The sequence below is a fragment of the Asterias rubens genome, chromosome 9 (genome assembly GCF_902459465.1).
Source record: "Asterias rubens chromosome 9, eAstRub1.3, whole genome shotgun sequence".
NCBI lineage: Eukaryota > Metazoa > Echinodermata > Asteroidea > Forcipulatida > Asteriidae > Asterias > Asterias rubens.
Window position 1 is genome coordinate 1,100,441 of NC_047070.1, and position 14,482 is coordinate 1,114,922.

Below are 14,482 nucleotides of genomic sequence, written 5' to 3' on the forward strand. Positions count from 1 at the left end.
CAGGAAGGTTAAAGATTAATTATTAGGTTAATTGTATTATATTACAAACAGCACGGGACGCGAACTACTTTTTCGCAAATCAAATTAAAAATTGTGCCCTTCCCAACTTAAAACTGTTCAATAAAGCCAACAGCATTAATTTCATATACTCAAATCGCCGGTTGAAGAGGCCTATACAAAAAGCAACCACATTGAAACATAATCAACAATTTTTCTTATGTCTCAGAAAAACACACAACAACATTTCAAATTGATATATTTTTACAATACAAACGGCGTCATTTCGTAGGAGGGCTTCGAGCACGTTTACTAATGAAAGAACAATATCACTTCAAACTGATAGCCTCAGCTAGCCATCCCAGCCCCGGGCAAGAACGAGCAGTGCTTGGTTATTCGTTTTCTTTAAGTTTTTGACCATTAAATTCTCGAAAAGCATGAGTAACAGATTTGCCCATTTTGTAAACTTTTCATATATTGAATTATATGCAGTGTATTGATATGTTAATCAAACTTTTTTTTAAAAACTGTCAATTTAGTAAAGGCATGCTGTAATGTTTAAGGAGCAAATTTTCTGTCATCTCCAAATTATTTTCAAAATGAAAAAAAACAAATAATCCATGATTGTTAATATTGAGTGTCAAGGTTCAAATGTAGACAAGATCTTGTTGCAACAATTTACGAAACGTCATACTTCCCCAAACCAAATATATAAATAGCATAATAATCTTTAAGATTCCATCCGTGCATTTGCCCTATTTATATCAAACAACTGGACCTGTTCGCTTATCCCTGTTAGCTGTTGAGGTCACATGAATGTTTGATAAACTCTAGACAGGGGTGGTTTAAGACATGGATGGTTTAAGACAATGATGAGAAGCTAGCGGGCTGGGGCAGCGAGGTGTACGTGACCCTCAGCCTGATCAGAGTACGTGAGTGGTGTCACGTCCCTCATGAGTTTCAAAAATTTCTTCCAAGAGATTAATAAATACAAAAGGCCGACTTAATTTAGAAAAACAAACTTGTTTACATATGATGAAACTCAATTACGAGCACAGTAGAATTATTTAAGAATTGTTCTTTCTAAAGAGTCCAATTGTTCGTTTAGTTCAAGTTTAATCACCAACTTAAAAAATGCATAAAGCCTTTAGTCTGTTTCTGTATAAATCAATGTTAACCACTAGAGCTTCTTGAAGTGTCAATAACAGAAATGGAATTTCGGTTTAGATCTTCACATACAAACGTAAAAACAGTTCACGTCACAGAGTCTCATCTAAGCACGTATTTTACCGTTGACTTGTTCACTTCAAGATTTACTCAGTCTCATTCATTTACCCGGCTCACCGCAGAAAGTGTAAGTCTGAGCACGACGGCAATATCCAGAGTGTACCACTTACTGTCAAAACCCGCCCGGGATTTGAGAGCAAATGAACGGCAGGACAAACTGTCAGCAGACAGTCAGTAATCACACGCAGTTTACACAATTGATCTGATTTCAAAATGATTAAGATCTCACAATGTTAACACTGAATAGCAACCTTTGTCAACATTGATGAAAACTCAAAGGGATTTAACCTTGACAAATTTCACGATCTGCCAACGGCTGTCATATGCCTGTGTTTACAGTCTCCATCTCAAAAAATTGACCCTTTTCACGGGATATAGCTGAGGCAACCGCTCCCCGGCCGTCCCGTGCACGACGCGTATACACCCGGGTGATCGCGCCGAATCTCCCCTGACGATTTTACCCGTCAAGAGAAACCGTCTGTAATAACGACACCACGACGGGCTCACTGTGGAGATAACGCTCAAGCACTGAATGAATATCGTCTCGCACAGAGACCGTAATGACGTAACGCGTGCGATTGGTCTCCGAAGATTCGTTAACTAGTTTACCGGACAATTTCTCGTGGAATTGGACCCCAGAGAAGACCGACTCGCATCTCTAGAGTATTAGTGTTAGCGCGTCTCTCAACGATAATTGGCGATGAGCGCCAAATTGAAATCTCTTTCACTGTGCATGCGTGTATATGCAATTGCTTGTATAGTGTCACACTCATGTCTAATGGCAACAATGACATTGCAAACCCCAATATCAAGCCTTGATGAGAAAATGAGGATGTTGTGTTTACGAATCTTGGCGACTCTAGAATGTGAGTGCATGACAAGCAAATATTCCGTGTCAGTGCATGGTTAGTCTCGACTGCTGAAGAAAATTGCTAGACTTGATGGATTCAGGTTGCTCCGAACTGTGAGGTTTGATGTTGCATCTTTTGCTTTTTATCGACGTTTTAACCATCAGTTTTTTTAAAGCAACATTTTAAAGGTCTTAAGGCAAGATTGTTTTTTTTACCGTTTTTATTTAATTTTGAGTTTACATAATAGTTTCCCGCTTGTTCTGATGATCACTGCTTATTAAAAAGCCGTCAGGGGAAATTATCGGTCTAGTTAACAAACAACCACGTCGACGTGGGATCTAATTAGTAAGTACTTCACTTTCGCAGAATCAACATGATCCCAGGTGAAAAACTGGCGAGGCAACTGTTGCCTGTCGCAAAAACAAACTGTTTCAAACACAACCCCTAAAAAGGAACAACACATTTATACTTGTACATCCCAGTCTGAAAAGAACCGCAACCCAAAACTGATTGGTGTGTGTGTGGAACGTGCTCTCACCTTGGCGTTCCTGTTTTGTGGAAGGTTGGGGTGATTGAAAAGATCTAAGGCCTACTTGGCTAGACGAATGGTTCTTTCCGGAATTATATGGGCCTGGTTCCAAAAGTAAAATGTTTAAATATTTATTCTCAGAAACATTACCTTTATGAGGATGTCGAATTTTATTTAGACCAAGTGTGGTTGAATCATTCCTTGTTTCTTCTGCCGTGCTAAGCAAGGGGAACCAGGTATCGTGTAGTTCCATGTCCTATCAGTATTATGTTTATCTCTTAACAATTCATGAGAAAACAAAAACATACGGTTTTTCATGTTTTCACCCCAAAACGGGACCACACAACATTTTGTACGGGTTGTTTGGGTTTTTATTGCAATATGGAGCATAGGAATGAATCACCTATCCCAATCCAATGATATTTTAACTTGTATGATATTTTTGATATTGTTCCAATCTTATCGGCTACTGATACCTTTTTGTGACTGAGATAAACCTATGTGTTCAACACGATTTAAATATTCAAGAGACAGACGAGTCTCTGTAAAGTGATACGTATTGTGTTTCAAACCCATCAAGTAGCACGCATGCAGTGTCACTAACAATAGTTAACAATTGAAATGGCTTTCATATTCACTGAAGAGATTGGGCAGCATTGGTTACACTTTCCACACAAGAAGGGAATGCAGTGAGCTCGTTTTAATATAAAGTTGAAAACAAAAAATTAAATGTAGAAATTGTCCCAATCTTGGAGGCGGCTTCCGCTAGAACACGAAAACATATGATAGTATTAAATTTATAAAGGTGCGTGCGAGGCAACTTTCGAAAGTATGGAACATTACAAAACATGTAGGGTGAACTGCCAGACTTGTGCGCATATGTTTTTGTAAAAATGGTTCTCGTAAGGAAATGATTAACAGGCGATTTCTATTTCTTTTCTTTCTTTCTTGTCCTTTTCAAACAGAGATGTGTGATTGGATATAGTCCTTTACAATGTCAAAAGGGAATATTTAATTGAAATTAAAATAATCACCCCACAGAAACAAACATGTTGATTTCCACCCCTCGGAACTTAAAATTTGAAGATTAACTGAAAATACTTCAAAACTCTTATCAGAACATCATATAATTGCCTAGTCTCCTAGCCTCCACCTCAAAGCTTCCGCTGTCCCGTCTTACTCCCTCCACATTTTCATTCAGTGAATTAAACAACAAACCCAAGTACACTCCCCTCGTGCCTTGCTTGACTTACGGATATTTGCGGTTATAAAAAAAACTACGGCTAGCTGTTCCCTGTTTAGGCGCACGTCGTTGGGATTACTTGTTCTTCGAGCAAAGATTACAGAAAGTTGTGACATACATGACTCTTGATAAGACGAGATTTTCTCGCCTCTCACGCTGTAGGCGAGATCCGAGTTACATTTACTCCCCATAGGGGTAACGTCAGGTAACGTGAAAGAAAACAAACTTGGAGTGTCTGCCGTTACGTTGTGAATCTGATTAAGAAGCTATAGCTATGTACGCGTCAATCTCACAATAGATGGTACGCGTCCATCTCACAATAGATGGTACGCGGCAATCTCACAATAGATGGATGGAAAAGACGGGACCACTGTGAGGTAACATAATAAAGTTCTTCATGTTCAGCCGAACAAACCTCCTTTGTTGTAAGTGTCCTCCATGTAAGTTGTAAGTGTCCTCAAGTTGTTTAACGTCTAATTATATATCGATTTGGAGCACCGAAATGGCCATTTACAGTTAAACAGAAACCCACAATAGGGACATGCCTACACAAGGGTGTAATCTCACCCATTGTGGTTAGACGAAGGTTTCGTGCGAAGTCCGAGGACAGCGGTAGTGGCTTGTTAGCTGCCGCCGGGGCAGCGAGTGGCGAAGCCGGGTTGTGATCAGGGACCTCGTTCAATGTCCCGTGTAAACTTAACAAGTCCTTTTGAAGACGTGTGGCATTGAGATTTTTGGTAATACACGAGTTTGATTCCTATTGGGCAGTCGTTTCAATGTCTCGAGGAACTTTTTCAAGAAGTGATTTGTATAAAACTGTTGAACGCATGGACACGTTAGGATGCATTTGCAGAGTAAAAACTTTTTTAGAACAACAAATTATTTCAAATCCCGTTTTTTTTAAGTCAATCTCAAGAGATAGGCCTAACACAGTAATATTCAAATATTTTGAATGCAAAGTTAGTGTATGATACATGAACTGTTTTAGATGAGGCCTACTCGAGAAAACTATGGATGAACATTTCAAAATTTCAAAACTATAGTTGCACGAAGCCAACTGTTCAAAAATCACAAAATAATGGTGAAATGTTTATAAAAAGATGGTTTTACGACGAGGGTCTTGACAAGTGAACTACTTAAAAGAACATATTACTACTTCAAACTCCCGTCCCTCATACACCATCTTACAAACTTACTCAAACTTCAAATATTTGCCGTTCATAGTTAACGCGGAGGCTTATTCATAAAAACTTATTTTCAGACTTTATCTTGACAAAAGTCAATCAGATGATTTCCTTTTTTTGTTTACTGACAGCAAAGTTATTGAGCTGTGGTTAAAGCTGATTGGTTTCACATGTACACCACGTACATTCGACTAGCTTTTTATGGGGGGGGTAACAAAACTTATAAAATAATCAAATTGTATCAAAGTTTTAAATAAAACTTTAGAAGACGACTTTAAAAAACTCTTCATCTCGTGTGCGGAAATTGTATGTTTTGCTCTACAAAAATTGTCTGGAAAATGATATGTTGTTAACGGACACATATCATATTAGTGTTTGGTTTGTGTGGTTTTCTTTTTAGTCAACTAATTCCGTACCTCCAGTTTATTTAAATACATACATATTGTACAATCAGCCTGTAATTAGTCACGTTTAATTGACCAAAACAAGAGGTATTTTCATTACTTTGAAATTATTTCAAACAATTCTCCCCCCAAAATGAAAAACTATCGAGTTTTCAGGTTGAATCATGTTTGGTGTATTTTAACTGTTGAATTTTGTAAGATGGTTAGAAGCTTTAATGGCCAGTTTGTTTTTTCAATTGATAACAAATAACAATTTTCATGGGCAACCGTAAGAGGGCACCCCTAGTTTTAACTACGGTACGGTATGGCGGAGGAAGGAAAGTATACACTTGCCATACAACAATAAATTATTATACTATCTGTCTATAGTTCCTGTAAACATACACATCATTAGTACATAGTTAACTTCTATTTAAATTAATTACACCCAAACATGAAACGCCACTACATTAGTGTCTGTAATACCGCAAACAAAATTCACAATAACAGTTCTAATATCTCAACAAAGTCGCGAACCATTTGACAAAGCATATATAAAGGACACTATATCGATGTCCGCCATATTGTGCCAGCAAGAGATTGTGTAGATCTAGCAATGGTACTTGATCCATACGCAGTGGCAACGTAGACACGTAACTTTTTTTCGTCTCCTTTCCTCTGATATGATACAGTATATCTGCAATATCATCTGCTATTACACGTAATATGTCCTTATCATACCTTATCTTAAAATCAGAAGAGATGATGCAAACACTGCAGTTTTTTTTTCCTTCGTGTGAACAATAAAAGTCCAGGGAGAATGTCGTATGCCTTACGCCACTAACATTGTTATTTGGTTATCTTATTCGAATTGTTACAAATTAACAAACACAGAAACTGTAAAGCGATTTGCGGAGTGTAAATTACAGATTATGCTTAACAAACAGAAGCGAACGCGAACTACTGGGGCTATATTTAGTTCTTGATGAACCATATTGTCCTTTCTCTTGATTTATATTTTATCAGTTTTATCTCTCAATTTGTCTCCGGTGTTTTTTTGTTCGGATAATGGTTTGCAAGAGTCGGGGTTATATACACAATGCTCTCTGGCGAGTTATGAATTTATGTGACCTCATATTAAATTGATGTGGAAAGTGTTTGAAACCCTCAATTCGCACACATGGCTGAGAGAATGTAAGCCAGTGTAATGTGTTATATGGTCACAGTTTGTACCTTAAAACTTTACTAGTTTCGTTGTGCGATCAAATAAGCCATGCAGAGCGTTATTATTCATAAATAGTGGACATTTAATTTATACAGATGTCTTATTGTATATTTAACATTTTGTGCTAAAGAAACACAATTATGACACAAGGTATTTCAGGAAGACTTATACAGGCATGAGACATATCATCTTGTCAAATTACTGTATAGCTTCTCTTTTTAACATAGAAACTACACTGTGACCATTGTTTTGTTGAGCTTTGTGGAGATGTATTTAAGGTATGATAAATGACTGGTAATTATGAAAACAGCCATTGTTAAATAACTTATATCCTCTGATCAATTGTCCTGCTAAGTAATTCTGTCATTAGCGAGAATATTGTTTCCGTGAACATTTCCACGAATGAAAGGCACAAAATCGCTCACAACAAATCATCAACTGTTACTCACAATTTCAAAAAATTAAAACCACAAAGACCTTACTTGGAAAAAAATACTCACGTGTGCGTTATTGTTATTATATTGGGTGTGTTTGAGATAATTTATTCAGTTGTTTTAACTATACTCAACGCCAATCTTGTATCACCTTTAACTACTCGAAGGGTTGTACAAAGTTGCAGCGTGACGTAGTGGTAGCCATTTTGTTTTGTGTTTAGTATGGAAACAGTGCGTTCGTCGCCTAAACTCTATATTCATTACAACTCGGCATGGCATTATTGGGCGTCTAATTACCAAGAAACAAATATATTCAAAGGATAGAACTTATTAACAAAAAAAGAAGAAGTCTGAACTTGCCTGTTTTGTCATCGAATCAATGAGTCGAACATACAAATCCTGCTCTGTCCGGACACCTGTATTTGAACAAATAATCACAGGAACATATTAGATTTTGGATCGGGGTTAAATTTCATAGAGGACTGGCATGGTAGGATGCAAATGTTAATATTGATGGCATATCTGAATTCATGGTCAGCACTCATGCGTGGTCTTAGTGGAAATAATATCCAAATAGTGTGTCAGTGTAGTGTGCATTTTGGCATTTCTGTTTAAAATTATCTCCACTTTTCCGATTTATCAAACTACCAAAATTATTTGAATTTTGTTTATACAACCGTGTTAACTGGTCTACTCTTAAAAATAATCGCCTTAAAATAAAGAGGGGTGCAAATGCACTCTGCAGATGTTCGCGATTCCTAATTTAATCGTGAAAAGAAAAGGATTACCATTTTTATGTTCACATTGTATCGCAGAAGAATTAGAAACTAATATCTGGAGATTTAGAATAATTAAACTTTGGTACAAGGTTGTTTTCCTTGGTCAATTTTTTTCATAATATTCGCATTTTCATGCTTGAGACCCACTGATGGTAGTCTGGTCTTCATAATCAGCCCTAATGCATCTCACAAAACACCAAGATATGATAACGCGGGGTCACTCAAGCGTAACGTAAATCCAATCTAGGTCCGGATTCCCTCGCACTTATTAATATAAGCGTATACTGTATTATTCTGCTCTTATGTTGCCATGCTGCGTAAATTCTACGGCAAAGGGGGATTTTTTTTTTCTTCTTCACCAGCGAGCGATTGAACATTGCGGCCGTGAACGGCCCGCGGCCCAACGGCCGTGCCGATTCGAGGTTTTACGGACGTGTATTTTCCGGGAGCGGTAAGGGTTTGCGAGTAAATTCGACAACTCTATCTTGAGATGAAAGCTGTATACTCGCAGTGTATACATGCGTGTTCATCTTCAAGTGCTTGGAATCTAGGTTGTATCAGTGTATTGAGCTAATCCTATTTTCGCGGAGATAGGGCCCATTCGCCTGCAAATTGAATAACAAGCTTGCCACAGCCCCCTCCTTATTAAATTGTCACAATGTGTGCTGGACGGGTTCGTCGCGAGAGGAAAATACTCGACTAGTGCGAAGTCAAACATTAGGGAATCCTTGATTTTGAATTTATTCCCCAACCGTTAGGGATCATAACATTAACTGTCAACAGTGTTACATGTCTGACACTGTTGTGACAAATATGGTGAACTAACACCAGATATAGGTTTATGTTACTGGTTATTTTAATAGGCATGGCTTGAGTGTTTTTAACATAGCTCTTACGAGAGTAACAAACCACAATTGTACATGGATAACGTATGCAACTTGGTTAAATATAACAGGTTGGTTTTTGGTGAATTCGAATTTGATAACCTCTAAGTAAAATACCTAAAATTTACTCGTGACACCGATAAAATATTTTGTGTTAAGCATTTATGAAATACAGACTTTGCATAATATTTATAAATATCCGTCGACACTCTGAACACAGTTTGACACATGTTTGTTACAAAATTAAATCCTTTTTCTGAGTAAAATATGATAATTTTGATTAACATACCGTTATTGTAGAGCAGTTGTAATCTGTAGTGGATACCATTGTTGGTTTTTGTGCTATCCGGTTCCTAAGAGACAATAGAAAGAAGAACAGCAAAATGAGGCTGCATTTAGACAACAGTTTACACATCACAAAATGTCTGTGAGGAATTAAATTAATTTTGGTGGGCTAATAGTTGCGTGTATGGTCGCCATGACAAATGCTATTAATAATAGTATTATCGACATAGCCGCTGGCCGGTCCCATCAGCTGGGAAATATTGGTGATTATAGAATGAAGGTCTACACACGCAGACAGAAAATAAAAATGGCCGACTCGCAGTCCAGATGCGAGGAAGACCTTGGATTAGAACAGCTAAATTATTTTGATTACCAGGGGTTTTGGTAAAGTGTGTTAGCATAATCGCATGGACCGGCTACGAGGGGCACATGTGGTGCAAACCCAACGGGAACAAAACGCCGTTTGAGCCGTCAACATTACAAGGGTCAACTCGCCGAATGGGGATTTTCTCCCCGTAGATTTGGGAATAAGAAGTATAGAAATGGAAGTTAAAACATGGACTTACCCGTTCTTTTTCGATGAAATCCAGAAACTGTGTTCTCTCTATCTCCACTGGTTGCCCGGCGCGATCGTACAGTGCAATGACAAAATGGAAGAAGTTACTTTTGCGGAGATTACTTGGTGGTTGTTTCTCGAAATGAGCACGAGCCAGCCCGCATGAACTGTAGCAAAATGAAAACACACCAAGAAACAAATACTTTAGCTCTATAGTAAAGGTACACACAGACACGCGAGGGAGAGTGCGGAAGGGGAAATTACCGAGTATAAGTGACCTAAGTCGGGGGTCTTACCTCATTTGATCCCAAGGACTCTGCATAGAGCTGCCTGGGTAAATTTGTTTTCCCTTCGGTGTTCGGTTTGTGCTACTGCAGCACGGGATCATCGCGGCTAGCAGACGGGCAAGCACGCACGCACACACGGCGTACGGTAAGCCACGAATACTACGTGCTCATCGAAACGGCGTGTTACGGAGGGAATTGAGCAACTGAAGGGGAAAACTGACATCAAAATTGATTTTTCTCTTGACGGTTTGGATCCCATGAGTACCAAGAAAAAAACTTATCGTGAAGCTGAAATGAGTGAAAATGAGATGGGTGAACAAAAAATGTGGATGACCACTTTTTGCGCCAAACGCCGCAGCAGAGGAACTTAGGGAGGTTTACCTGGACCCTTGCTCCACCATGGTCGGTTGCATCCAACTGCGTATGGATCCTACTTGAGCGCTCCCGGAGGGCTCTTCTTTGAGGTTCGTCGTGCCTCTGGTGAGGGAATCTTGGATTCCAAACATGAACCACTTGGTGTTGTACCGAAGCCGAGCAGAAATGCTGCCAAGGAGCACCAGAGGTTTGGTCCGGCACTACAGCTGTATACTCAGTGGGTGTTACGAGGTGTAGCTCTGGTGGCTGGCACAGTGATAGACGGGGGGCAAGCAAGGGTGTACGAAAAAGAAGATGAACGGGGAAAACAATTGGTGGTTATGGGGGGACTAGTAGGTCAAGCCACGGTGGTGTGAGGGCGCGTGGCTCGTCTTCAACTCAGCTATCACTCCAGGGGTTGACTGACTCCGACACTTGACAGTACACGGAAGAGTTCACAGCGTGCGTGGGACACCTTGTGCTATCATCCGTCCGGCAAGTGGGGAATCGCTGTGGCAAGTGAGAAAGTAGCGCGATCGTGACGGGAAACTGGCACGTCTTACAAGCATCCCCTTGTCGGTAGCTCTGACTTGCACGAGCTAGTATACAGGTGCCAAATACTTGTGGTGAATTTGCTCCTCGAGTGGACGGGTGCTGCACCGTTGAACTTGTACCACCGTCGTCGATGTGTACACATAGACACTGACCGAGAAAATATATATTAATACAATGTTGATGATGATAGTACTACACGACCCAATGGATGAACAGCCAACAGTTAAGTAAAGTAAGTAGCTGAGCGTGTACTATATGACCGCGCCAATGCTGGAACTCACGTGAGTAACAAACTAACGTGTGGTGTGTACACTGTCACTGAATTGTGTTCGAAGGGAGACCCAAACTCAGCAAAGCCAATCTGACTTCTGGTGGGGTTTCTACTCTCTCGGGGCTGCCTTTTGTTCCGATCAAGTGCTCGCAGTTGAGCGTACGCGCGGCATCCCCAAGGACTGGAGTCCCCCGCGGGCTGCCTGCTGCGATCCCACATGGGCCAGCCTCGGGAGCACACGACAGCGAATCAGCACTCTAAGCCACGCCTACTTCGGACCATATATGGCAAGACGGTATGCAAGGAATGCCCTCAGCGGCCAATGGGAGGCGTGAGCCTGCACTGCTTTTTCTGATCAGTTTCACTGGAAATATCATCAAGTGAAGGTGTTTTGGACTGGCCTCGGTAGTAGCCGTGTACATCGGTGGTTACGAGCGTGACGGACCCACAGTGATCGCCGGCACTTCACGCCCACTTTGCATAATTGAGCCGGTCTGAATAGTAAATAAACATTTGTTGATAAACAAACAAAATGTGACCGCGATTGGCAGTCTCAGTTCCATGGTCTCAGTAACCGGGTGATGGCTCTGTAAAAAGTGAGGTCCATGCACTATTAAACCATGGTAATAAGGTGGAACACCAAACTTGGAGCCAAGAAAACAATTGAACACATGGGGGCCCGTGATTCCAATGGCTCGTTCACCTTACGAGGAAAATGGTTCCCTTTTTATCATAAAACAACATGGTTTTATACCTTGTGCACGTTGAGGTAATGTGGAAAGCCACGAATGAAAATACCAGCATGGGGCTTCTGGCCACATAGTGCGCCATGACATCCTACATGTCCACACTATTTAACTTAATGCATATCAATATTTCCCCACGTACATAAACCAGTGATTCCTTCCATCAAAGTGGGAAAAACCGTCACTGTAAGTAAACATTTCTTTTTCAATAACTGCCTCACATAAATAGTCGTCTTCCCCAAGTTAATGTGATCACACATTCGTGTTAAACCATTTTTTGTTTAACCTTTTTTTATTGCGACCATGATAGATGTAAACCAAGTGTAAACATTCAGTTATTGGTTTAGAAGTTGAGCTGTAAATAGTATGTATCCATGGTATCTCCTGTCAAATTATCGGATACTTTTCAAGCTGTGCAATTACCTTCCATTAAATCATCAATTTTCATTATATTATAAGTACTACCGGTCAGTTTATCTGGCTTGAATGAACAAATTGACATGAGTAACAATTTCACTTCAAATTCTATCATCTTTGAAAAACAAGAGAAACAAATTCGCCCATCCTGTCTTTTTTGCACAGCATCTTAAAAACCTACCGTTAAAATGTGTTGAAAACTGCAACACATGTGCCGTGCACTGTGGCTGCGTCAGCACGTAGTTTAATGCAAATTGAATCTAGCTTTGTTTTTATACATCTTCGAAAAGTTTAGGCTAAGTTAACATAACCGGTTTGAATGTATTGCTCTTACTCATAAAAACCATTGTATTTTCTTGTCTTTACGGCGCTGGAATCGTTTGATAATTACTCTAAACATATATTAGCATAAAAACTAACTTCGGTAACAAGCAACGGAGAGCTGTTGATAAAACATTGCCAGGAGTGACTCTCTAAAGTAACGTAGTGAAATTAGGAAAGAGGTAATTTCCACTAAACTGTTTGAATCTGAGAAAGACTTGAAATTTGACAACAATGTTTTTTCTTTCATTATTTTCTTGCAAATTAGATGACCAATTGAGCCAATTTTTTTACAGATTTGTTATTTTATGCGTGTATTGTTATACACAAAGTGAGAAAAATGGCCTTTGAAAACTACCAAAGGTGTCTAGTGCCTTTAAAGCTTAACAAATTGAAACAATGCCCTCCCTTTGCTTTAAAGACACTGGACACTATTAGTTATTGTCAAGGACTAGTCTTCTCACTTGGTGTATCTCAACATATGCATAAAATAACAAACCTGTGAATATTTCAGCTCAATTGTTCGTCGAAGTTGCAAGATAATAAAGACAGAAAAACCCTTGTCACACGAAGTTGTGTGCTTCCAGATGCTTTTCGAGACCTCAAAATCATATTCTAAGGTCTCGAAATCAAATTCGTGGAAAAGTACTTCTTTCTCGAAACCTACGTTTCTCACAATGTTTTATACCATTAACCTCTCCACATTACTCGCTATCAAGTAAGTTTTTATGCTAATAAATATTTTGAGTAAAGGTGTAGTGTCTTTAAAGTATCTGGAGAGTCTGTACTCAAATAAAGTCTTCAGACATGTTTTAAAATTCTCAAGCAATGCAGTACCCGCCGATCAATCAGTCTGTATAGTTTAAATCATGCCTCCTTCTAGAACTTCGGAAATAATTCTGAATTGATTTCCTTCCTCGAGGTATTATGACATAACTTTCAAAGGTATTGAACCTACATGTTTTTTCCTTTTTCTAAATTATTGTGATTATTTCAACCCATGGAGGTGAAGTTTTGAGTCAGAAAAAAACCTAGACATTTCGTGTTTTTTAGTGTGAGGGCGCTTTGGACTGACTCCCCTGAGCGTTATTCAATGCATCACTTTACATTCAATTCAGACACACATAAAGATCGACATTAATGGTTTCGCTAAGTAACGGTTTGTAATTAATGCAAAGCCTTTAGGAGCATTATATTTAATGTGTTTTATGTCCTGTACGTATTTTATTCAATGGAACAATGTCACAAAAACTGAATGTCTAGTTTTATCATTCATTTTTTACGACATTTATTGTCTTAACCAACTACCAATATTTCATGCAACAACGATGGTAAAAAAAAGGCACAATAAACCTTTTACAACAAATCTTCTCTGACAAAACTCATGCCCATAAAAACACATTAACTTCCATTCCTCTATATAAACTGTTCACATACCTGTTTAAGTCACTGCCTGATATGACCCCGCAACCATAGAGTTTACAGTTGAACATATTTGGTGGACAAAGAGTAAAATTGTTCATCTATCATCGGGAGTGTTTTACAATGAAAATGCCGCGTCCTTCTCAACATATGAGACTGCGATTGCCATTATGATTCAAACCCGTTGACAGACAAGCGATGTGGTACTTAAGCGGTATACTTTGGCCCTTGTGATGTTGGGGCCGTTGGTCTGTAGTATCATGGAGGAAGAATCCTCCATGGTAGTATGTACTAGTATTTATGTGTCCAATGTCATGTACGGATAACTGCTTGGCGTGTATTAGGGCTGTACCTTTAAATCACACCCAAAAGCCCATTTCACACGAGAGCAAAATAATTAGCAAGGGTCCCTTGCTAAATTGTAGCGTGGTTGTAAAATATTAGGAAATGTACCTCGTGTGAAAAGGCAACC

The 14,482-nt window shown here is 39.2% G+C and overlaps 1 protein-coding gene across 1 annotated transcript in view; it reads right to left on the bottom strand.

Moving 5' to 3' along the window:
* LOC117294655 (transcription factor COE3-like) overlaps positions 1-12,714 on the bottom strand; it is a 39,320-nt gene extending 26,606 nt beyond the window's left edge. Inside the window, exons 1-4 of the mRNA XM_033777159.1 lie at positions 10,306-12,714; positions 9,648-9,804; positions 9,086-9,149; positions 7,494-7,549 (exon numbers count right to left, since the gene is read on the bottom strand). Coding sequence (XP_033633050.1) covers positions 7,494-7,549; positions 9,086-9,149; positions 9,648-9,804; positions 10,306-10,430 — 402 coding nt within the window. The 5' untranslated portion in view covers positions 10,431-12,714. The remainder of the gene's footprint in view (positions 1-7,493; positions 7,550-9,085; positions 9,150-9,647; positions 9,805-10,305) is intronic.
* Positions 12,715-14,482: the final 1,768 nt, after the last annotated feature.